At 44.2% G+C, this 26,194-nt stretch overlaps 1 protein-coding gene and 1 long non-coding RNA gene across 7 annotated transcripts in view; one reads left to right on the top strand and one right to left on the bottom strand.

Moving 5' to 3' along the window:
• The window catches only part of LOC147150765 (uncharacterized), a 495,403-nt gene that overhangs the window by 206,943 nt on the left and 262,266 nt on the right, over positions 1–26,194 (top strand). The window lies entirely within an intron of this gene.
• pcdh7b (protocadherin 7b) overlaps positions 1–26,194 on the bottom strand; it is a 98,292-nt gene that overhangs the window by 23,478 nt on the left and 48,620 nt on the right. For 2 of the 5 annotated variants that reach the window (XM_086024333.1, XM_086024336.1), the window contains exon 2: positions 22,252–22,471. The exons of 2 other annotated variants lie outside the window; for them this stretch is intronic. In XM_086024333.1, coding sequence (XP_085880459.1) covers positions 22,252–22,471 — 220 coding nt within the window. The remainder of the gene's footprint in view (positions 1–22,251; positions 22,472–26,194) is intronic. One more of the 5 variants, XM_086024334.1, reaches the window with a different exon arrangement.

Here is a 26,194-nt window from a genome sequence, read left to right as displayed (position 1 = left end):
TTTCCAAGAAGCCACACCTCCAACCGTTGAGCGACAAAAGAAAGACTCGAGATGTCAGAATTTTGCTCTGCAAAGTGTCAGCAGAAACAGACCCAAAAGAGTGCTTAAGGTCGTGTCTCACTGAGCCGCAAAGGCTTGCGAGTGTGTCGCGCACTTGGTGAATGTTGTTCTTTCGTCTGGGTTGGTTCAAAGTTCGCAAAGACGTTAGCCAACCATTTTAATGGCCAAGGAATAGCTTTTCAAAATTCAAAATTTGATGGTGACAAGAAAAAAAAAATTGCAACCATTAGGACCATTTGGAAAATATCCGGCGAACGTCTATGCAACTGTTTGCAAAATTGAACCAACTCTGACAGATAAACCAAACAAACATTTGCTCCGTGCTCACACACTTGCAAACGTTCAGCGCTTAGTGAGATACAGGCTTTAAGCTCGTCTCTGTTTAGAAGGGCTATTTATGCACTGTATTTGGTGTCTCTCAACAAACAGTGTGAGGGAGGGAAGGGATTACATCTTTTGTCATGTTAAATCCCATTGCTAATCTGCCAGTATTGATTGGCTGTCCAAAAATCTGGTTATGAAACGGAGGAATCCGGGATTTGAGGTGAAAGGGGAGGTGGACGGCACGGGCGAATCACGATTTCAGTCGTCATTCTGGCCGACGTTTGCGACCTTCTACTACTCTTCCTACGCCAACAATCGCAAACGTTCGGCCCTCAGGCTTTGGACTCTTAAGTGTAGTTGTGGTTGTGGAGGACAGTTCCTGTTGGATTCAATCAAACGATGATATAATTAAACAAAAGCATATCCCTGGGATGAGAGACAACAATGGCAGCCAGATAGAGCGTAACCCCATGTTCAGATGTTCAGTGAAGACAACGAGGCGTGACTTAGAAATGTACAGTATCAAAGAGAAGTATTCTTGGAACAATGATTGTGTAAACCCCCACGACCCCAGCCCCGTCTTCATTTTGTTGTGGCTATCTGGCAGTTGCCCTTTTCCGAGTGCGAGTCCGCAGGCTCCGTTCACGGGCCCAATCCCCTGTTTGCTCATTAAAAGCAGTTTCTAGAATGGCATCCATCTGCTGCTCCCTCATTACCACTGTGAGTGATGGCGGTAATGTTCCTAAACACGGCAGTGGCGAATTGTCGCCGCGACCCTTGACTCGGGGAGTGGACACAAGCCGGCTAATGATGCCAGCACATTGACACAAGTGAGCGGACTTGCTTCCAAGTTGGACTCGATGCAGGTTTGCATGTGCCACTTGCATCATTAAGAGCAAAAAAAAAAAAACAAACACTGTGTCCGCTCAGGACGGATGACAGTCAAAGATTGCTCATCACCGGTGCCCCCCGTCAATCAATCCCCCCCCCCCCCCACCAGCCCGAGGACCAGATTCTTTTCTTTGCCGCCTTCGCCGAATGGAGAACTCAAACGTGTGAAATGAGTAATAAAGCGTTGATAAAGCGCTAAGCCCGTGACTCAGCGAATGGCGCATTCACCGAGGATAAACGCCTTTTCCACGGCAGCCATTTTGATTTCGCGTACGCGGCGTCAAGTTGAGGCTACGCAGTGCTTTCCTTTTTGGGGGGGGCTTGCTTCCCTCAAAGTCGCCTCTTCCTCCTCTTAAATCATGACCTGCTTTTTGCCGCTCGCAGCGAGGGCCACATGGCGCTCATCCCGTGTTTGTGCTCTTGTCGTACTGCCACACACACAAACAGTCACCTTTATTTGAATTTTAATCCAATTATTTTCAGTGACTTGGTGATTTTTATGTCTTAATATTTTGTTTCTCTTTCTTTCATGCTTTTAACGTTTTATGTAAATCACTTTGAATTGTCTTGTCCATGAAATGTGCTCTACAAATAAACTTGCCTTGCCTTTATACACACATGGCCGTAACATTTGAATATGCAAATGGGAAGCAGTTCTGCAGTCGTGCTCACGCAACCCTACTTCATGAGGTGCCTTCATATATAGTAGAGTAAGCACTAATGAGCTCATTGTCTCTGTAGCCCAATCCCTCAAGCGTATCACACACGCATGCGCGCACGCGCACACGCCGAGCCTCCCTCCACTCTGTTGCCGCTCTCCTCCAACGCTGCAATTCGACATTTTGCCGTTCCTCCCTTCTCGTCGACATGTCCTTATTTTCTCTCGCATCCGAGCCAGTGGCTATTTGCTCGCATTGTCGTCGAGAGGGTGAATTTGGGAGGGTTGGGGCACGGGGTCACCTCCGGACGTTGGAGAGACACGAAGCAGTGGTGGAAAGCCAGATATTTTGGAAGATACTGTGGGAAGTGACCTATGGCGCCAAGACGGGTGGATGGCGAAAATGGGGCTGCCCTCTGCTGGACTTTAGAAAGACTTCATAAGAAAGACCCCCCCCGACCCACCCACTTCCCCTAGCTCCGTCCACGTGCTTGAGACTTATTTTTTTTCTTTGTGCTTAGGAAACAAATATAAACGCCCACTTGTTCCGCACGACGGGTGCGCAGTAAAAGGGCCACTCTAATCCCATAAAAGGTGTCTTTGTGGTATATGCAGCTGCTGCCCTGCAGTCCGCTGCACTTTAGCTGGTAATTATCACCGTCTAGCTAGGGAGATGGCCTCATTCCATAAAAAGTCAAGCAAAAACTGAGGATGCTGTAGTAGCCGACGGAAGGGAAGGGGTGTCGTTACTCGGCCGTTGGTCTCCAAACATAGAGGCCATCCGCTCAGTCCCACGGGAACTCCCGGATGTCAGGGAGAACCGATTGTGACCGTAAAATGAACTAAAATTCACCACTCCAATTCTCCAATGTTATTCCTTGGTTCCAACTTTAATTACTTTGCCATTTTGGGGCTGTAGCACTTCTTGATTAAAATGGACATTTCTTTTAATAACCGCCCCCTCCCCAAAAAAGGAACACACCTCGAAGATGGAATAATTAAAGTAGCGGCGAGATAAGATTCATATCCCGATATGAAAATGAGATGGTGCTCGAACCAGAAAGCGGAATTGACTCTTGCAGTGATTTCACATTGAGTCAATTTTAGTATTGATACCTTTTGTCACATTTGACTTCGCAGGTGTGCTGCATGATTTTTCTAATGCCAAATATGTGCCTTGGTTCAGTAAAGGTGGGGAAACACAAAACTATTGAGAGGAGGGAATGAAAAGGATTCAACTACAAAGACAAGTTTATGGAAAGCCTTCAATGACGATCCAGTGTCTCAAGGTGAATGTGGGCGGGGTAGCGCTGTTGACTTTATATGTCCAGCCGTGCCCTTCCACCCCTCCGGGAGGGAGTCTATTTAAAGGGAGGGACGGACATCATGACTCTCCTCATCAAGAAGTGAGGCGAGAGAAGTGGGGCAGGACGTTTGCCGTGTCCTCCATGCAAACTGGTAGATTCAAAGTGAGTGCGACATGTCTCCGATTCACACAATGCTGATGCGGGTTCTCGCTTTATGACAGAGTTCTGCTCCTACGGTGACACCGTAACCCGAATCTGTACCTAATTTAAATATTATCGTTATCTACTCTAGCACAGTAGTCGTCATGGTACCGCTTCTTTTTTGTATGAGAAACACACACAGGCCATAAGTATAAAGCAAGACGATGAAAAACAGGAAGAACTGTGGGAACTGAGCGTGCCTTCTTGTCACAAGTCCATGTATCCTGACACAGAGCGCTGTCAATCGCTTACACATTATTATAACTTATGCTAACACATTAGAAATATCATAAATACACGATTTTTATGAAATACGCAGCTAGGCCATAAATATTGTAATTCAATATAAGACAAAACAAGTTCGGTGGTGACCTTTTTGTGCTGCGTGACAGCGTATTCTTATGCCATCTGCTATCGCTAATTTATGCTAACAGATTAGCACCGTCATAATTACAGTAATTGTTTGTATTAAATTTGTTTCAAGGCCATAAATATAAAACAAAACAATATGTTTGTTGGTGACTGAGTGTGCCTTTTTGTGCCACGTGACAGCGTATTTTTATGCCAGCTGCACAGAATATCCCTGTCATAATTACTATACATTTTTATATTAAATATGCTTTTAGACCATAAATATAAAACAAAACAATAACTGCAGTGGTAATTGAGTGTTCATTCTTGTGCTCTGACAGTATATTCTTAAACCAGCTACTGTCTATCGCTAACATGCCAACGTAGTACAGTCATAATTACAGTAAATATCTACATTAAATATGCTTCTAGGCCAGAACTGAGTGCGCATTCTTGTGCCGTGTGATGATAAAACACACAAAAAAAAAAAAAAAACGGCAGTAATTGATCTACTCCCACGCCGCGGCGCAAGCTATTTGACTGCACGCGGTTCGTAACCTCAAACTCTTCTGCTTGGCCCGTCATAAGCAGAGAACCTCCTGTGCTGGAATTTGTCACGATTTATTGATCATTTTGGCTTACAGTTACTTGTGTATAACAACGCTTCGATGTTTTCCCAAGCATTTTATTCCTGTCATCTGCTGGGATGTTTTAGAAGTCCCAAATGGGCAATAACAACCTTCGTAGCGCTGATAGCAGCCCGTAGCACATCCCGATTACACAGGCTTGATTTGTGGGTTGACGGTGGCTCATTTAACAAAGTAGCAACCATCAAACTTGGCGCTGTTGCGCTCTGATTTTTGCAGCGTGGATATTAAGAGCGTCTCTGCATGTAGGCTAAGCGGGCTTGTCACCGTTCCTAACCTGTGTGCCCTCATAGCCTCACCTAGTGAGAAAGCCACGGCTCGTTAGCTGGGCAAAGACGATAGGGCTTGACACATATTTACCGAAGCCACGCAAACAAATGGCCCGCTTTTGCCAACAGCATCCCCTCCGGCCGTTTTACGACTCGCCCGCGTCGACTCGCTTCCTTCCATTACGCCGCGGCCGCCCTCGCCTCTCTTTTTCATCCCTCGGTGCTGCCACGCCAGTCTGAAGCCATTAGCGTCATACCTTGCTACGAGCTTAAAACATGGGGGAGGTGTCTCTTTCATTCTGGCATAATAGCTTCTATCTGAGAACACAGTCATCTTCACCATCCACTTGGCTTTCAGACAAAAACAGCCCATTTCTTAGAATCCAGCTATGAAATGCGCAGGCTGTACAATACACACCATAACCCTTCAAGCAGTTGTTCTCGAACTTTTTACATCAAGTACTGCCTCGAAAAAATCCTTGGCTCTCCAAGTACCACATTAATGACAAAATGACACGTTTTGACACGTTTTTCATTTAAAACAGCCAAACAATGTTGCCTTCAGAACAGCCCAGAGTAGCTTATCGCTAACATATAATGGAAAAGGCCATTGGCATGCTAATATTTAGCATCGATAGTCACTGTTTTACAGCCCTTTAAGCAGCAAATGTGCACAGATAACACCTATATGCATATATTCTTTATCCTTAATAAAAAATGACTAAAATCACAGCAATTTGGCTCAAAGTTGAGGAAAACTATTCCAGAGAGCCAACTATTTGGATACAGGCAATCAAATGTCCCTTTTAGTCCACTGTGTCGGTGCCACTTCTGTGTGTCACAAAGTCACAATTTAAGAAATAGTTGGATATTCTACACGCTATTTAGCCCGCTTAAGCGTTTAAAAGGGGCGCTCGGGAGTCGTCTGACTGAACGAAGCAGCGAGAGCGACTAATGCCAAAGGAGGGCTGCAGAGCAAAGGGGCAATTCGCAGCGTACCACCTTGCGCGCAGCCCCGTCTAGGTCAGCGATTCAAAGTTGAAAAGTGAGCCTTAAATTAGTCTTCAGACGAGCTCGGATGAAGCCGACGGACAGCAGTGACCTTTCCGACCGAGCGTCTGCGGCCAAAGCCGGCCTTGCTTTCTAATTGAAACCTTCGCTGCTTGAATTGAGGAGGACCCGAGGAAGCGAAATAATCCAGAAAGATGTCCAGTTGGCGGATGCTGACACCTTTAATGTCTGAGAGCTCAAGACACTCCATAAGGTCGAGTTATTTCTTAATGCGCGACGCGTCTTGGCTCGGAAACGCGTGTCAAGCGAGCAGGTGGGGCTGTCATCAGCGAAGACAAATAAACACCTTGGAGGCACTCAGCCAAAACTGCCCTCTGTCGCTCGTTTTTCTCTCGCTTCGCTTTGACTGACGGATGATGCACGACTCACAAAAAGTTGGGGATGTTCATCTTTCAGGCGCAACTTTGAGATGAACCTAAAATGCACAACAACAGGGGGGCTTGATTTGACCTCCAAACTTCTGTGCGAACTTGCTCTTCTCCAAAAAAGGAGCTGAATGACATTTAAAAAAGGTCTCTATCTATCTCTGTTGCAACCTGCTGGCAACAGCTTAATCCTTCAAAATAAATGGCTTACAGATTTGCGTTTGAAAAAAAACCCAGCAAGTTGTGCTGAATTGTACTGAAAAATATAGTTGGACAAACGGCTGCGTTAAAAAGATACTTAGGAAATGGAAAACAATCAGTTCAGATGAATAACATAAAATCTGAACTATGTGACCTGAAATACCAAGGGTGAATTCTTGGACCCAAACAGTTTAAATTATACATTAAAGATTCGGTATTTAAGTATTTAAGGTAATTTAAGATAGTGGGGTCTTGATGGCATAATGTTTTTATTCTGGACTAAATACAAAATGTCATGCATGTGGTGACTAATGAGATTTTTTTTAAGTCAGTGACACTCAATCCCAACCTCAAAAGAAAAAAAAAATATTATTCAATGACAGAAGCTCAGTTATTTTTTTTATTAAATCAAGGGTATTAACTAACAATGTTTTAATTATTTATGACGATAATCTGCGGGATAGGGGAAATCAATACAATTTAAAAGGCTAAAGGGAAATTTGATGAGATTTTGTTTCTCGGCTCCTTTTCATCTGAATTATGTTTTTGATGTAAAGTGTGTTTTTTTTCTCCTTCTGATGCATTATGTAATGAATTAAAGTCCCTAACTTGTTGGGAGTCAGCTTCCAACACTAACGGAGGCCCGGAGGCCCCGGGCCAGTATGCCAATACATTGGGCCGCCACGTAACTCGAAAGAGGAAATCCTTTTTTTGACCCACATATTTTGAGTTTTATCACAGAATATTTTACTTTAAGGTTTAAAATAAACCAAATAAAGATACTAAATATGATTTATGATGTTTGATTATATAGGGCCATTCCACTTTTGTGACAGGGCCACCACTCTAAAAGGCTTAATGTCAAGTAAGTCGCGTGAAGGAAGGGGTGAACCCGGAGACTTTTGACTCCACGGCAGAAGGGGTGGGGGGTTAGACTTTGCAAATCACACAGTCGGTTTCACATTAACTGGAAATTTATCCTGCCACCCAAAAACACACAAAATACACAAATGCAGATGGGTCAGGCATCTAAACGCTAAATTTCAAGAAGCTTATGGCTGTTATTGTGTCAAATCTAATTGCGGGAATATTCTACAAGAACAAAAAAAAAAACTAATACTCACACATCCTCAAAGGGGGATTACAGTTCCAAACTGGAGACTAGCAGAAAAAAAAAAATGGTGTCACAAATGGGAATGGACTGTCAGGCGGACTAATTATGCCTGTTGAAAAGTGCAAGCCTCATTTCCCGGGCTTACGTCGAGGGGAATCGTTCAGTGGGCGACCTCATCCTTGATGTGATGAAAAGAAACATTATGTTCATAATACTGACAACTCTTTCTTTCCAGCGTGGCTCAATTTGACGGCTAAATGTTGGCGCTTGCATTAGTGGGAAGGCGCGGACTCAACTGTAATGCATATTTAGACTACGACAAGCTAGTATTCACGGGGGCAGAACCCCCCCCCCCCCCCCCCCCCCCGCGTGTCATTGTGACAAATGAGCGGGGATGAAATGTGAACGGCAGTAGGCTGAGCTTGAATGTATGGGCTTGAACGGGCTGCTAAGAGGTGGCCCACCTCTGAAGCTAAATGCAGTACAGCAAGGTCGAAGCCAGGACAGCGGCGTGATCGATGCTAACGTGATTAGCGACACGCCGCGGCGGCCGCCGGTTAGAGGCCCGCTTTTCCATCATAGAGGTGCAAGGGATCCTGGGAACAGACATGTGCAGGTTAACGCACAGCTGCCCATGGACCCTAATCCATTTAGGACTGTAAACACACAGGGGAGTGCAGGAGACATTTATTGCCGTGGCTACTATATCATCTTCTGTGAGAGCTACGGCTGAATATAGAAGTTAAGGCCGCCGAGCGACCAAACCGACTGAATTGAAGAATCGCTAACCAATTACCGTCGGCGACTCTCCGATGCGCTGCAACGGAAAAACGGCGGCTCCTAGTGGTGTTTGCGAGAACACTGTACTGTACTGTCGTATATACGGTACGAGAATGGAAAGAGAGGGTGTGGATGTCTACATTGACAGCCCCGTTCGTTCGTCAACTGCACTCAGTCAGGTCGGTGACAGAGACTTGCCACGCTGCTTTTGAGTCACCATGAATGAAAGCTGTGTATACCGCATGGGGAAAAATATTTTTTTGCAATTTCATGTGAGACAACATTTAATGATAAACCATAACATTTCAAAATGACAATATCATATTATTTGAAATATTGTAACAACTGTATTTCACAAAGTATTCTGCTGAAGGTGCTGCGTGCCAGAGTGACAGTCACTAAAATTGAGCAACAAATATATATATATATATATATATAGATATAGATATAGATATATAGATATATATATATATAGATATAGATATATATAGATATAGATATAGTAATACGTTTCTTTGCAATAATACCGTCTGTGTAGAGTAATGCGTTACATTACTTTTAAGTTACTTTTCTCCCCAATAAATTGTAATTCCTCATATGGTTGGGCGGGGTGCACAAAGTTAAAGTCTAATGAGGTCTATATTGCATCTGCAAATATGGTTACCATGAATAGATGAATTACAATTAAGTAATTATATAAAATGATTAAACAACCGAAACCTTGACACGACACAAACTCTTTTTCTATGCCTCATTTATTCAACTCCTGAGTAACAAATTGCATCCACACAAAGGCTTAACAATAAAGGCATATCTTATTGAAATTAAACATGTTGATTGCTTATGTTGGTTCAACAAGATTGATTGATTTCGTATTTGTTTTTAATTCATCTTTTCAAAACAGGTGGCAGGTTGTATTCTGCTATGATTTTACCTCAGAAACAAGAACACAAATCTCGAGTGACTCATTTCTATCCATACTTTTCTTCAGTTTTGTTGTAAGGAGTAATGAGTAATGTAAAACATGATATATTATTTATTGTTTTACTTAATTGTTAAAGACACTTTCCTAAGCAAATTGAAACAATTTTAATCATTATCACCTCTCACACCGCCTGTCGTGTCTCATCTGAAATGAACTATCTGTGTCAACTTGTTTGTACCTTAGAAGTAGGACTGTATCAGTCGTTATAAATGTGTTTTCTACCTTATCACTTGATCGAATGGGGACTTTGCTGACAAGCTTTTGAAACGCTGGTGATTCAACTGTAGAGAGAGGCAGCGTGTCCTCCACGACATATTCAGCCACCAGCCTTCTTACTTCTCCTGCGTCAAGAACCTTCACCCCCGGTCTGTAAAAATCCAACTTCCGTTGTTTTTGGTTGCTCGCGCCGTCGTCTTCCACCTGTTTGCTAGCCAGAGGTGCTTTAGCCTCTAGCTTAAGGTTGCAGTGCACGCTATCCAAGTGTTTCTTGAGGATACTAGTGCTATTCTAAGCCGTAGACAGTTCCTTCGGCCTCCCACCTGTGCATAATGTGCACCGTGCAGTTAGATTATTGTCCCTTTCGGTGAGAAATTCAAAATAGTGCGAATAAATCCACTTAGAAAACGTTGAATGACACACTACATCCGTGTCGCGATCTCCAAACCAAAGTATCTTCTTCTATTGTTTTAAAGCCGTCTTCTTCTCGTACATCTGACGCGCTTGCAGTATTTATTTGACATTTACGCGATCGTGACAGGCCGCGGATTGTAACGCGCTCCTGGACTTAGTAACTGTAATGTTATTACAAAAATATAATGACTAACGCGCTATATTACCCAATCGCCGACGTAATATGAGCTAACGGCTGACCTCTGCTCACTGTGTAGCCAAACTTAGAGAGTCACTGTCACAAAGACGGACTTTTACGTAGTTTCACTTTGAAAAGTTGCTTGACGGCTCCTTGGAAAAATCCAAAATAATTTGCACACTTTACACAGCCAAATTGAAAGACCATATTAGTTGTACGTCTTTGGTGTATCGTTCAACTGCTGTATTTTACAGGAAAAGAATCATATTCAAGGATCAAAGAAAGCTATTAGAACAATAGCTTTGAATCAAAATATACCTTTATTTTATTTCCACATTAATTCCAAGATTTTTCTCACGTAAATAACGGTTCCACGCTTCGTAAAAAATTGTAGTTGAAAAATATGATTAATCGCGATTAATTATGGAAAATGTTTCGATTAATTAGTTAAAAAATGTTGATTGGCAGCGCTAATATATATCTATATATATTTCATCCCATGAAGTGATGGTGAATTGTAAATACTGCACTGAACATACGAGTAAAATGAACTATTTTTCGTCGAGCGCGCTGCCGCAGTCGCCGCTGTCAGCCACAGCTCACATCCAGATGTCACGCGACAAGCCCCACCATCCAGCACACAAACGTGACTATACGCACTGTATTTCCTCTACAACTGCAATTGATTTTTGTTTGTGTTTATTTGTTTATTGTGCGGAAAGCGCCTGAAAGGCTTCCAACGTTGCTTGTACATCCTGACGGCAACACGAGACGTCTTGGGCGTTCTCAGTCTATTCTTAGTCCCACCAGGCGCTGAGCCTTCCTCTTTCTCGCTGCTGTCACCACAGATGACTACCTTCTAATTGGCCGCACGCATGTTCCTCGCACGGCGTGATGACAATCGACGTTTCGGAAAATGCCTTGACCATCGCGTGGGGACTGATTACATGGGGGAGGTGTTCGACTTGGGCGGGGGCGGCGATGTTGGACGGAGCTGAAACAACAAGAAAGTAGTTTGTAGAACAAAGAGGAGCCCTTGCTTCGCCGTCTCTCTGCGCTTCAAATAGTTGGCATCTCCCTGTTTTTTTTCTCGTCCTCCCCCTGTTTGTGCTCGCAGAGGAGAGAAAGAAAATATGCAATTGCACGTTCTCACTCACTCAGGGAGTGGGGAGAAAGAGAGGCAGCTGTAGAAACACTGCCTCTAATATCAGAATAGACAATGACATTTATTTATAGTCCCTATAAAAACACAAGTCACGCTCTCAAAGTCTCAAAATCTCTGGACATTGAGCTGAACACACACACGCGCGCACACAACTTTGAATGCCTGAACTGAATTTACAAACGCACGATGAGGAAAATTTGGCGAATGGTGTACCTGAGAGGACGTAACACAGCCTATTATCGCCATGGGCCTAGCAGGGTTACCTAACCCTAGTTTGGGATTTTTCCATTATACTTAGTTTTCATTTCCAGTTGACTTTTGCTGTTTAAATTCAGTTAGTTTGAATTTGTTTTTAGCGCACCTTTGTTAGCTTTGATCAGTTTTCTTGTTTTTGTTGAAAATGCTTCATGTTAGCTTCGTTTTTATTAGTTATCGTGTTGGTTTTAGATTTTTTTTAATACATTATATTAATTTGTATTTGTTGAGTGAAAGACAAATAATAAAAAATAGGTCACCAAGTATTGTATAATAAAGTTGACTACACTTTCCTCCTTCTATACAGACGTGCAGCAAGAAAAAAATCAATACAAGTAAACCCCAAAAGCTCATAAATACCTTTAATTGGCAAAGACTAAAACTAAGGTCATTTTTGCTAAACTTATAGTTATTTTATTTCGTAAGGAAATGTTTTTCCACTTTCAGTTTATTTTGTTAGACTTTGTTACATATTATATTAAGTGATAATCACTAAGGATAATCTTGGACGATTGAAATGTTGCTGACTTTTATAACAAGAAAGAGAAAATCACTGAAACGCTCCTCGATTACCGTCAGTAAATGTTGTCCCCGGACTGTTTTCCAAGCGGATCGGGGTGGAAAATTGACTCTTAACACACGGCACACCACAAGATAATCACATCGGACAATCGGGCCTTGGGTGATTTTGAGGAAGGAAAAAATGCGGAAATTTGACCCGATTATCGGTATGTGTGATTATTCTCGCTTTCTCCTTTTTCTATGGCCAGCCAGTCAGTGGCCCCATTTCAACTTAGACCACAAACATGTTTCACTGGAAATGTTTATGCAAGAGCCCCACCTCCACGGCTTACCGCAGATTTCTTCACTCTCAGCACCTCCAAGGAATTTCATTATGAAAATGTGCACCCAAAAAAAAAAAACCTACGTCGGACGTTCCATTTCATTAGGCGAAGTGCTCTCGCCTTATTTGTTTCTCATTATTTTCTCCCTCTTATATTTGCATCAGCCGCTTCTCAGATTAAACCGGCGCACAATTCATCTAGTCAAGAAAAAGCCCAGGTTGCAAAATAGAATAGCTTTCTTTTCCCCCGCCGATGCGCTCTCGCGTCTTATCACGCCAAAAACCACAGCATAGGAGTGGCCTGCGTTGATGCTCGTTGGCTTCTTTGCAGCCGACGCTTCCAGTTGGCCTCCACCTTTGATACGCTTTGCCCTCCCCCGAGTTGAGCCGAAGAACAGCGAGGCCGAGCGGGATTACCGTCTGCATGTATGTATTGACATGGATTAGGACTGCGATGCCGTTAAAAGGTCAGACCAAGAGCATTTGGGGGAATTGGTCAGCAGGGTCTAAGCCTGGATAATTCCCCAAAGACTGTTGCAAAGTCGCCCCAAAGCAGGGACAGTAATAAAAATAATCATAAAAAGAGGGGAGCGGCCATCGTAAACAATCAAGAAATGCCATTTTTATTCCAAAAAACATCTGCTCTCGTCCTAATCTGCGTTTGCTTTCCACTAAGATTAAACCGAACCCCCCAGTGAGCTCAAGTCAGTTAAATCTGCCTTCTTTGTTTTTTTTCCCCCGCAAATTTGTATTTATGAATCAACGTGTGTGTGTGTGTGTGTGCGCGCGCGTCTGAGAAATCAGCGGTGGATTAAGACGAGTGACCTCAGATTCAAATGTGAGGCGACGGACGGTTTTATGTTGGATAATAAGTGCAACTTGTTTGCTTTCTGCACATTGTGCGCGCGTGAACCCAATCTGTCACTCGGCCGAGATTTTCCCCCAAACCCCGAGCTGAAAACTTGACGTAGGCGGGAAGCTCAACTCCCAACCCAGCATCGCAATGCGGCTTTGCATAGCTTGCCCGTCACCTGCACAAATCCGATCCCTCGTTTGCCATTGACAGGCCTGTCCGGCAAAGCTTCCTAAAGTGATGGCCCGGGGGTCAGATTAAGCCGCAGACAAAGACCGATGCGGTTGGTTTAGCCCCGCGGGTAGGCCATTGGGCTGCAAACAAAAGATCAGGAAGCAGCCAGTCAAAACATTTTGCCAGGTGTGCTCCCGGCGCATTTGTTCATCTTTGTGTGAACGCCACCCCGGTGTCACCTGGCGCGCAGCCAGAGTCACGTTACTCCGCTTTGTATGGTGGCAGTCAGCTCAACTCATCTCACTTGACAATAAGCAGCACTTAGTGGGGAACAATTGTTCCCCAAAAGAGATTTCAGGCGGTTTCATGCCGCCGAAAGGTGAAGATGACTGCCAAATTAAACGTAAATTAATGGCATGCTGTGTATCAAAACAAGCATCCGATTTTGCCTTCCGCTAGCTTCATGCTAATGCTAATAGCATCTGAGTTGCGCCGCTAGAACTCTTTAAGATTGAACGCAAACAGCGCAGCAACTAGTGTAAAGACAATTTAACAGTCCTCATTGTCATATTATTTATCCTCCGCGCCGAACAACTTATATAAGCGCCGTCCCAATGAGCTGACAGAATTTGACAAAGAACAGTTGAGCCGACTGTTTTGTACGAACACACCAGAAGGAGCGACATTTAATTGATGCAGTGTGAACAAAGGTCTTTACTTCTTTTTGATTCTATTGAACCGTCATGTTTTTATGAAGGGCATTATTATGTAGTACAGAATAGTTTTTGAAAAATAATTGCATTTTTTTTCCCCCCTAAATATTGCGATTGTGATTTAATATTTGATTATTTAATATCTTCCCACTTTTTTTTTTTTTAACACAAGCAATAAATTAATCTGAATTGCAAAAAGAAAATATGATTCATGATACATACATGTTTTAGTTTGATAGACTCCACCAATGTTAAAATAAAGGCAAATGAACCATAAATTCATATGAAAGACAGCCGATCTACTTCAAATGGAGTTCTTAACTTAACCCCAAATTGTTTCTTTGCGATTTGAGAATCGCCTTCTACTACATCGCAATGTCAGTATGAACGCAATTAATTGTTCAGCCCGAAAACAAAATAAGAGAGAAAAAGGCGGGGCTGCTCTAGTTGCGGCTTTCGGATGCATATTCATACCCAGATGAAAATGGCAGCTCGGCACCCCCCCCCCCCCCCCCCCCCACTACCACCCCCCAGCCCCCACCATGATAATTCTGGAGCCGTCAGCGGGTTGTGTTCTGCGAGCGTCTTTGCATACTGCTGACGACGTCTCACTGCGGCTTCCGAGGCGCGAAAGGAGGGCAATGCGGTGCGAACAATGACGGCTGCCAGCGCGTCTTGTGTGCTAACACAACACAAAGCCAAAAAGCTCAACACAGGAGCCTTTTAAATGGGTCAACAATGCAAACGGCAAGCGTTGGCACGCACGTGCGCAATTTACTTTCCCCCTAATGGACGTGCGGGGCCGAGACGCCCGGCCGGCCGGCCGACCGTCCGTCCGTCTTAAGTAGCGCTCGGCCTTCATAAAACATGCATGACGCTAATGCTCGCCGTTCCGCGCGCATCGCCGGGCCGCAGCCGCCGCAGCCTTTTGTGACTGTGTCGGACGCAGAAGTCGTCCCCGAATTAGCGCCATCCGCTTTGCCTCTTTGGGGAGGGGGGGGATGGCTCAGGGTTAGGAGATAATGAGCATCCTGCAATATTTAGATACTTCTGTAATCAGCCGGCCTCTTGCAGAGCATTTCTTCACCACAGTAATTGTCTCCGTGAGCAGGGTGCTACTTGAATAGCTCTGAAGGAAATAACAAGGAGGGAATCATCAAATCATTGCCGAATTTTTTTTATTTATTATCAGTGAAGATTTTGCTGTAAAAGGGTTGAACAACTCTGAGGTCATGCCCTGGCCTTAACTCGATGGAGAAGATCTCTAAAGGTGATAGCATGGCAGCATATCATCTTTTCCTGTTTCAATCATCTTTTCCTGTTGTGATGAATGCAAATGCCATCAATCCGTTCCAGCCTTCCTCAATAAAATGACAGAAATTGTTGAAATGTGGAAAAATAGCACTCGGCAATATTGTACCTTATAAAAGCATACACTAATAACATAATTTAATCGAGCCTTTTTTTTTTTTTTTTAATTTTCACAGTTGACCAATTTAATTTAATGCTTCTCTTGTGTTGTGCTCAGTTTGGCCACCTGGGGGCACTATAAGACAGACTATTGATGAAGTTATGACTCACACTTGAGTTCTAGGCTGTCCTTTCCCCTTTACAGCAGCCAGTCATATTGCAGCGGGGCGTTTCCTGCCTAGAACTCCTCACTAATATGAGTTGCTCTACGCAGAGGATAAAGAGAATATGACAGAGTACTGTTATATCATCTGTCTACATGATGTTGAACCATTTGTGTTCAATGCGCTGCCTAATGGGTTAAAGCAGTGCAGCATAGATGCTCATTTCCATCAGCATTAAGCTAGCAGGGCTTCCTTTAGGCACTTGTTTGGTTGTTTTAGTTTGGCAGAAAACTTGGACAAATAAACTATTGCTTATTTATAAAGTGTAACCAAACGAACGGCTCCCATCTCGATAAACTCATCAGTCCAGTCAGTCAGAAATACTCTTGGTGTGACCACCGCCATGGCCAAAAATGCCAAATCCCATATTAATAACACCTAAGAGTGATCATTTCACCACTACAATAGGAAAATCTGTTGCCGTCTTGGAAGCGAGGGCAGCAAGCTGTTCTCTCAGCCCACAAGTTCTTATTTAATTCGACAAGTATCTCAAATGTCAGAGGTTAAGCAGCTGGCGGGCCCGTTCGCTGCTTACAGAACACAAGAACGCTGCATACACAACATGCGCAAACATTGGCAAGGCGGGGGCAAAAAAAAAAGTGTATACACATTTCGGTGATTCCTGTCTCGAAAGGTCAAAATAGGATAAGGTGTGTAAGCCCAGATATCTCCGTCCAACGGAATGAATCAATGCGATGAAGGGCGTAACAGGAAGTGTGTGTGTGTACACACAGAAGCTCTCGCTGTCCAAAAACGAGGGATTCGTGTTGGCCGCGGCCGCGCTACATCCGCTTCGAGCCGCTCCCCAATCAGGCGTTTCACAATCGCCACAGAAGACACAAATTCAAGCGCACGGCCTCGTTGTCGTGGCAACGCGTGAAGCCAATGCGTAGCCGGCGAAACTTGTTCCTTCCTGTGCGTTATTATGCAGCGTTCGTACGTGCCTTGCGCTCCATCCCCTTGTCTGTGGGAGATGTTTGGCGGCTACATGAATGAATGCATGAGGTGCCGCCGTCCGAGTGTCAAACCTACAGAATGTGTGAACGCCTGAATTAATGTTTTTTTTTTGTGTGTTTTGTTTTTTTGGGGGATTCCAGCACATCTTACCCAAGTGAGAAAAGCAGCACGAATGAAACCACCTCTCCTTTTTTTTTTTGGCATGAACTCACAAACATATGCACAGTCCTGGCACAATGAGGTATTTAAAGGACCGACAACTACCACGTTCCAGGTCTTACAGCTCATTCCCATTCCTTCACAACAAAACATTGCCCCCTCCCCCCCATAAAAATGAGATGTCGGTGGGAGGGAAACCACCAAAACGTTACACCTGTTATGCGCGCTATAGCCGCGGCATGCTAGCTGGAGAAAAAGGGGACGGCAGTTGTTTGAATGTGAGCCAGACTTGTGCTTGACTGCACATAAACATGACTGCAGGCCCTCATTAAAAACACAATCATGTCTCTGCGCCGCCATGACAAACTGTTTGTGTTTGTGTGTGTGAGTTGTGTGGCAATTCAAAAATCACGTGGTGATTGAAAACCTTTTAGTATTTTAGCATGTACTCAGATTCAAAACAAAGGGGTTCAGAAATTGCTTGAATGTCTCGGCTCCTTGTGGGGGGGTTGGGGCGCAATTTTTTTTTTTTTTTGCTTGCATGTCTGTGCTTCTAATCCTTTTTTTTTTACCAACTATTGTGTTACTCTCCCCTCCAAAAATGCAATAATGAGAACTAGTATGTCTAATAGTGTAAATATTAAAAATGGAATCTGCAAATGTGTAATTTATATGCAGTATTTAACAATATGTAAATAAATAAGGAGTGATTAACAAATACATATGAAAGATGTAAATTTTAAAATAAATAGTGATAATTGTAGCAAATAAAATTAGAAATGTGAATATATATATATATATATATATATATATATATATATATATATATATATATATATATATATATATATATATATACGCACACACTGCAGTATTATCAATTGATTATTCTTGTCTGCAGTTTACTCTATATGAGTAAATGTGTATTTTATGTGACTTTCCTGTCCAAATCTTCTCTTGCCTCGAGACACATCTCTTCCTCCGGAATGAGCCATTGCACGTTAAGGGATTTTGGGGGTGCACAACGGGGGCTTTATGGCTCACGTGTGCTTGCGTGCAGAGGCAGTGAGGAGGAGGAAGCCGGCCGGACCTTTGGATGCGACACAAGGGTATGATTTGAATACCTGCCTTCTCCAGCCGAGCAGTGATCAATCACGTCTCTGTCAGCCGCCACTCCCCACTGGCATCTTATCCGACGATGCCTCTTTTTCCCCCCCTTCTCTACGTCTTCCTCTATTTCTTTTTCTTTTTTTCACATTCATTAATTAATTTTCTCCCACTATATCGCCTGGGCTTCTCCCGCCTCCCCGCTGTTCCATCTGCTTTCCGAGCTTCTGTTCTGCCATGTTAGTCATTCGCTGGGCGGCCATCTCGCTGCCTCCGGGTCCCTCGCTTCGCGTTATCTCACCGGGTCCTCTTGTTCTGCCTATCTCGCTCACTGTCGCCTCGCCTGGGGGTATATCACAAAAAGAAATAGGGGCGGCGAGGAGCAGGTGATGGATAGGAGGCACGTGGTATAAAATCTACAGGCGCAAAAATAAATGTGCTGTGAATAGAGAGCCTCCTTGACATGTTGTGTATATACCCAAACCACATAACTTTGTCTTAGAAAAATCTGAATGCTGACACAATGTGAAACGACAGACGGAAAAGACAAAAACTAGCATTGATCTCGCAATGTCAAAGTCAAGGTCACTGGGAATTAAGGCTGATTTAATGGAATGCAGATATACGTATTTTGCTGTGTTTTGAATTGAGCGAAATTTGCAGCCCCAGCTGAGAATAATACACACGACAGGTGTTGTCATCGGCCCCGTTTCTGTCCTGATTGCCATTTTTGCATTCCGGTGTTTTAATTTGTGCGCACATATGGGCCGTGACCTTTGGGAGGGGGCTGGAGCACGCACATGCCTTCTGCCTCCACAGCCATCCCTCCACCACGTTTGGGGAAATCAACCCTAAGACCAGCACTATTGACTCTCTCGCTCTTGAAATATGAATGGTTTTAATTAAACACACTTTCTTTGCCATCTGGCCCCACTATCGGGGCTGCCTCGTTAACACACACGCACACTCATTATGAACCGGGCTTTGGAAAATGCCAGACACAACAACAGCGATGTAGTGAGGAAGCTCACGCTGCAAAAAATGCAAAAAAAAAAATTTAAAATCCAAGAAAGATTAAATATTGAAACTCAAGGTAAAGAAACTCCCCTAATTCCGCACGTCTGTTTTGTCCATTGCCATACGAACATCTGCAACATTTGTAATCTCCCACTAAGGGAAAACGTCCCCCCCCCCCGTCTGGCAGTCAGTGCAAAAGAGTGTGGGAGGCGTGCTCGGACGAGCTATTACTCTTTTTCGAGGCTGCAATATATTTGCACTCTTCATCCGTCTCGGCAGTCGGCGTGAATGAACTCTCAGTGATGTCCGGGCCAGTAAAAGGTTCTTCTATCTGCAAGTGATCATCCTTAAGGTGCCGCCTCGGCTTGCGGGAGTGCTTTAACGATTTTCTGGCTCCCGGCGACTCGCTTCGCCTGCAAAGTTGTCAGAAACCATACAGATGGGCAACCGCCTTCCCCGGGATCGGTAAATTCTATACAAACAAGCTAAGCTAAAGGGTAACGTGGATTGCATTGACACAACTGTGTGAGTCACACTGCTGTTTGAACGGCACAGATCTTGGCTTGTGGCCGCTAGACTGTTGCAAAGGTGGGACAAAGTCACTTCAAGTCATTTCAAGCAAGTCACAAGTTACTGTGGCAACAATCAAGCAAATAGATATATATCTATTTACATATATATATGTGTATACGTGTATGTATACGTGTGTGTATATATATATATATATATATATATATATATATATATATATATATATATATATATATATACACGTGTATGCGTATATGTATATATCAGTGTATCTGTTTGTGTATATGTGTTTATATATGTATATGTGTGTATATGTATATGTATACTTCCTGTCTACGTATTCATATATAAATAATGTTAGTTTACTGTGCATGGCTGTTGTAACCGTTCCAAAGCCAAAACGCACAAACAACTAGCAATGAGTTTGCTAAACCGTCCAAATAATTGTCTTTGAATATTAATAGATGGAGTTAGTAAACATAGATTTTGTGTCTCTTATCTTTGCGTTGCAAGGATCGCCTGTCGCCTTCCCCTTTTTCCTGATTTGATCAAAAACATAACGCTTGAATACAAATTTAAGAATCTTCGAAGGACCCGCCGTGGTTCGCATTTCATGAAGTGGCCTCTGCACTCCGCATCTTAGCAGACGGGCGGGTTGGCGGATGGGCGAGCACAACACAAGGAAATAACTTTTCTTTCAAAGACAAAAAAGCTTCACTATCACTGAAGTGCAGATGTTCAATCTTATACAAGCAAAATTTGCCAAGTTGTCTTCTTTAGGTCGAGTTTCATGAATACCAAGTCAAAGTGAAGTAGTCTCTTTCATAAGTTTTAGTCCCGAGGCCTAAAATAAATTCCCACTCGTCACGTGACTGGAGTCCGCCACCTCTGACACAGAGCGCCGGCGGCTCTTCTCCTTCTGAGGTTTGACATTGGCGCCCCTCGCTCGGGATGATGCGGCAGCATGTTGTTTATTAGGATTGGAAGTCCAAAGGTTGGGAAAAGCCCCCGCCACTCCTTTGAGCCACGTGCTGATCAATAGCAGGGCACGAGGCGCGTCGCTGGAAGAACTTAATTGGCTGTTTGACTCACAAGGCATTCGTTTATGAATATCTGATGGGGTGTGAGGGTGAGCTCATGAATAAGTGAAATGGCCCAGCTGTGCATCGAGATCAAGGCGGCAGGCGGCAGCATTCCAGATGCCGTACTCCTGCGTCCCCCGTTTTCAATATCTGCTGTCAACCGTGGGATTTTTCGACACTCCTGAGCCCAACCTGGATGAAGGCTGTACGCGTGTGTGTGTGTGTGTGTGTGTGAGGGTCTGAAGCAAAGGGTGGGTGGGAGTCAGAATCTACGCGCTGAGACAACAGCCGAGTTAACGCTGACAGATATCAAACAAGGGTAGTTCAAACGGGTTGTCTTTGACAAATGAACAAGTATTGGAGGAGCTAATGAGTATAATTAGCTCCTCCCCCCTCAGAGGCTTGAGCAGTTAGCCCATATTTGCCTTTGATAATTGCATTTATTTTGCACTTAGGTGTTGAACTGACGCCCTCTTAAGGCGCGAGTGAGCTTCCTTGAGGTCTTCCTCAAGGACGCTTTGGTTTCGTTGAAAGGGCTGGGATCTCAGCACCACGAACAAATGATCTCCCGCCTCATTTATGAAAGCAGGCAGTTAGGAATACACTCCAAAAAGTGCCCCTTGTCTGAAGATTTTCTTTTTTTTTTTAACACATCTACAAGGAAGACCTTTCTGCCCGTACCCAACAATCCCCTATCAGTCCGCATTAATGCCATCTGCTCATCTGACGTCGGACATCTGTTTGCTTCGCCCGAGTCCCCATGCGTCAAAGGTCATGGCGAGGCCGTTAATCCAGTTACCTTGATTACTCATATTTGTCTTAAATTGCTGCTAGTGGAAGATGATACTGACATAACTACACAAAGGCATCAACTCTGGAATGAAGAAATTCCCGTGCAACCTTAAATCTGTCAGAAGCTTGATTCCGGACTTGATAAATGTTTACCTTCTGCAAATCTCTCTAGTTGTTAGCAAGTATAAGTATCACATTCACTCAAATGTATGTTGGTCTACTTCATACTACTTCACTCGCTCACGATCTCACTCAGAGGTTGTCGTCTCTCCACAGCAGGTCGATCCCACGTTTAGAGAAATATTAGCTTTTTCATGCAGGCCTCCAGGCAAACACACAGCAACTGCCAACACAGCTTCTTACCAATTCAAGTAGGGTATTAGCCCCCAATGGTTGTGCCCCTCCCCCCACTTTATTTCGAAGACAAGGCGAGATACGGTGCGGAGATGCGGTTCTTTGGGAATGGTCCAAAGCAGCCTCCAGAAATAAGAAAACGTTGGTCTGAAAGGTTTTGATGTCATTGATGTATTTCTGTCGGGCAGCGCGATGAACTAGTGGTTAGCATGCGCGCTGCGATTGGCTGGCAATAGTCCAGGGTGCAACCCCCGCTTCTCGCCCCACTGTGAGCGGGGATAGGCTACAGCTCACTCGCGACACTAATGAAGACAAATGTAGGAAGTGGATGGATGGATGGATGGACGGACGGACGGACGGTTCAAGTAAAAGCCAAAGTGCTGTTTTGTATGCATGTCAGCACGTTGGCGCTAATCGACTATCCTGTTGCAGCGAGTAGTTAAAAGTTGCTTTGTAAATACCCGGACAACCTCACACGTCTGCGACCGTCTCCCTGCCGTCCCGCTTGAACGCTCTGGGCAGTATGTGCGTGTGTGTGTTCCCTCTGTCTTATCTCAATTTCCTTTCAGTGTTTGCCCCTACCATTTTCCATGTGCTCTGCCTCACCGACACTGCCATCCGGCGTGGTCCTCTCGTAGCTGTCCTCGGGTAGGGGCAGGGCGCCCAGTCGGGGCCCCGACGAACTCTTGCTGCTGGGCGTCTCGGACTCGTCCAGGCCGCTGTCGTAGCAGCTCTGCAGCGATCCCTGCTGGTGAGGGTCCTGGGGCTGGCTCACCACCGAGAAGGTCACTCGGCGAAACGGCTACAAGAGAAACCAAATGGCCGGGGGTCACTATAAAAGGGACGCTTAGAAGGGAGTTGTGTCCTCAGAAGGGAGTTCAGGGAAGAAACAAAAGCAGACAGGCTTTTCAGGAAGATTCCAAAGAGAGTCAAAGGAGTTTGCCTCTCATGTCGTGACGCTAAAGCGAGCTACTATACAGCGATTCCCCAAATAGCAGTTTGGCATTCGCAGTGTCACCTCTCTGCTGATATTTTGGGGAATGTGTCCTCTGTCGTTCACTGAATAACTCACCGATTCAGCCTTTTTGTGTTCAAGCCTAGGTAATAAAGGTATTACTTTGGGGATATCTTGTGGAATGGTGGTGTTAGCTAGGTTTAATTCTTTGACGGTGTTTTGAGGGTTTTTTTTTTCCATCTGCCTTTGAAATGTCCTGTTTGGTTGGCCGGCCCTCGAATGCGCCTCGTGTGAGAGAACAGACCAAGTCAAAGTTTGTTTTATGCTTCTCTTCTGGTACAGCTGTTAATAGCCCGTGTGGTCTGCTTTGCCCGTATTCTCTAACAACCAAATGGTCATTTTAATGACTTATTAAATCTGCATAAGTCACACAGCTTAGGGTTTGAGCAGAACAAAAAACATATGATGCCGGTGCTAAAGGATTTACACTGGCTCCCAGTCAGCTGTAGAATAGATTTAAAAAGTCCGCTACTGGTCTCGAAATCACTGAATGTCTTTGGCCCAGAATCGTTCCGAGGTCAGCAGACTCAGGTCAATTAGTGGAGCTCAGAGTTCAAAGTAAATATAGTGAATCAGCATTTAGCTGTTATGCTGCACGCGAATGGAATAAGCTGCCAACAAAGTGGAAATGCTTTTAAATCCATCTTAAAATTGACACTTTTTTCTGATGAAGATCTTTGAAAGCGTTTCTGCCATCAATTTTTCCAAACTCTTGTTCTTGCGCTGCACATTCTTTTAGTGATTTTTTATTGTTTTACTTTCTCTTTCAACATGTTAAATCTTTTGTTTGTAAAAGCCTTTGATTGTTGTATTTTTTAGTATGTGAAGCACATTGAGCAACTTTGTGCATGAAATATAAATGCAATATTAATACAGCTGCCCTACCCTACCCATTTGTACTAGTGATCACGTCAGGGTCACCATTTGTTGGAATGTTTTGCAGGTCTCGAGGGCATAAGCCCAATTAGCAAGTTACAAAACAAGGACTTATTCAATGCGTGTTTGTTTAATATTTCAAGGAGGTATCCAATGTAAATAAAGACTCATGCAAGTCGATTGAATTTGCTCGTCTATTTTCTTTTTCATCTCTGAAGTTCAGGAATCATTCAATGATCCGATCTGGGCAGTTTTTCTATCCTCGCGAACGCTCTCACCCGAGACGGGCGAGGGCAGAAAAGGGCCGCGGTCTAACATGCGGCCCTCACATTTATCCATCTTCAAAATGCAAACATAATGTGGGCTGGTCTCCTCCCTGGCTGGCCCTGTCTATGGGGCTGATCTTTTCCAGCTGGCCCCGTGCTCCGATCAGGGCACGCCGACTCTGAGACTTTGAACTGATTATGCGATGTGTAATTCCCATTTTGGTTTTTGGTTAACCTGTTGGCTAATATAAAGCCATTCATATAGATTTCGATCCTTCACTAGTGTGCGTATTTGTTTGCTCGTGTCTCGTCAGTTGATGCTAGCGTGTTATTTAGGTAAGTATGCTGGCTAATACTATTGGTGAGCTTCATGTGAAGGTGGTTCGTTCATGCTGAATAATCAAACTACTGAACGCAGTCGTTTGTGACATGGTTTCATGATTGTGTACATCATGAGCTTTGCTGATAATCCTTTTTCCGTGGTGTTAATGGAATCTTTAGGCTAATACAAACCCCTTGAAAGAGTGATTAGCAGCAGGGCCTATCCATCATGAATAGTAGGGCTGCACAATAACGGCTACCAAAGAGCACGACTAAATGTTCTCCTACAATAGTTGCCAACAACTTTCATTACTTTTAACACCCCCAAATGCATCGATAGGACTCTGGGGACCAGACCTGTAAACATGTCTGCCCCTCAGCCTTGGTGCTGGCCCACAGGGGAAAGAATGTTTTTCATGTATTTATTGAGGAAGGACGGTGAGCGAACGAGGGCCCCGCGAGTCTAAGCGGCAGTGCGGAGGTAAAGATAAGAGCATTCCTCTCCGGCGGCGTCTTTGCCGCAGGAGCCGCCGTCGATGCGTGTTGCTTGATCGAAGGCGTTATTGAGCAGTGTCAGTGAGTTAAGCAGTAAGAGCATTTCATTAAAGTAGAAGCCGCTTTCTTTCCCTCCCCCACTGTCTCGGTCGCTCTCCCTCACCGCCTCTGTAGCTCTCATTCCCTCTCGGAGTGCCGCACAGAGGTAACGGCGGAAGGCAGGTAATGAAAGACATGTATTCAGCACCGGCCGGCTTTGCCGTTATCATAATAAATGACTCTACAAACGGTCAATGCGGTCCATAATTAGATGCAGACGTAGTCCCGGGTCGGCTCTGTCGCCGGGCCCTTGTTGCTTCCTGACATTCTCAAGTCATTATTCAGTCCTACCCCCCTCATTGTCTTTCTGTTCTGAGGAGATTCAGTTCCATGTTTTTTTTTTTTTTTTTTTTTTTTTGTGTCCTCTTCAGGCTGCCATGACGCATCCCAAATGTATCTGAGAGCGAAAACTCTGAATTGTCATTTGAAGCATGCAGCGTAAACACCGCCCTTAACAATTCTGAATCTTTGCCTGAGTTTCCCCACAAAGCGCTGCCGTTGCGACTGTGAACGTGCAATTCTTTAGTTACTTCCACCTAGTTCGCTTTCTCCGGCTGACTGGCGCACACGGCACTCCTGGCAATAAATCATGTTTCCGTGTAATTACAATCAACACTCAACAAATGAATCGGTATAAATATTCATGCAGATCTCACTCGGATAGCCAAACATTTGTTGTGTAATTAAAACCGCGGACCCAGAAGGAAAACGGCTCCGTGAGTGAGAACAACACTTGAGTCGATGTTAAGATGTTAAATGTTGGTTTTGTTTGCTTTGTTTACGCACCCAAACACTTCTTTTTTGTGTGTGTGTGAGGTGTTGCTTGTGGATTTGTCTTAGCGGAGTGCCGTTCTGTCCCTGGGAAAACTGTTTTCTCAGTGACACAAATGCAAAGAATGCTGCCTAATGAATTGGAAACAGCCGAGCAAGGGAAAGGGAAAATTAGTTTGTGGAAATGAAGATAGGGGAAATATTTTGTTCCTGAATTTCCTCTTTTATTCGCTGTGCAGTGAGATGGTTGGTAGAAAGCTAATTTGTTTGCAGAGCGGCTACGGAGTTCACGCCAGTATTGCCGCGGGCTTTGGATCGGAATCTGCTGTAAGCACCATCTGCACCGTGACCTTTGCTCCTTTCATTTCTCAAACTTTTCGATCTGTGAAGCATTTCCTTCTTTCTTTCCCAGATTCAAGTCAGCATGGTGGAAGCAAGTGTTTTTCATGAGACGTTGGCGATATACAGTACAGTCATCCCCTGCATATTTACGATATTTACCAATTTCAGTTTTATTTCCCGTCAACTATTCCCCGTAAACTCACCTATGTAAGAATTAGTCCCATCTTGACCAAAAATGGAAAATTCGAACACAAAACACAACGTTTTTTGTGTAGTAGGCTGAGAGTAGCTGAAACCGGCGAGAACGTTCACGTTTTGCTCGCAACCCGAAGGGAAAAAA

This window comes from Filicampus tigris, chromosome 2 (assembly GCF_054856515.1).
Source record: "Filicampus tigris isolate MCC_2025a chromosome 2, RoL_Ftig_1.0, whole genome shotgun sequence".
In the NCBI taxonomy this organism is placed as follows: domain Eukaryota; kingdom Metazoa; phylum Chordata; class Actinopteri; order Syngnathiformes; family Syngnathidae; genus Filicampus; species Filicampus tigris.
This window is presented reverse-complemented; position numbering and strand designations above follow the sequence as displayed.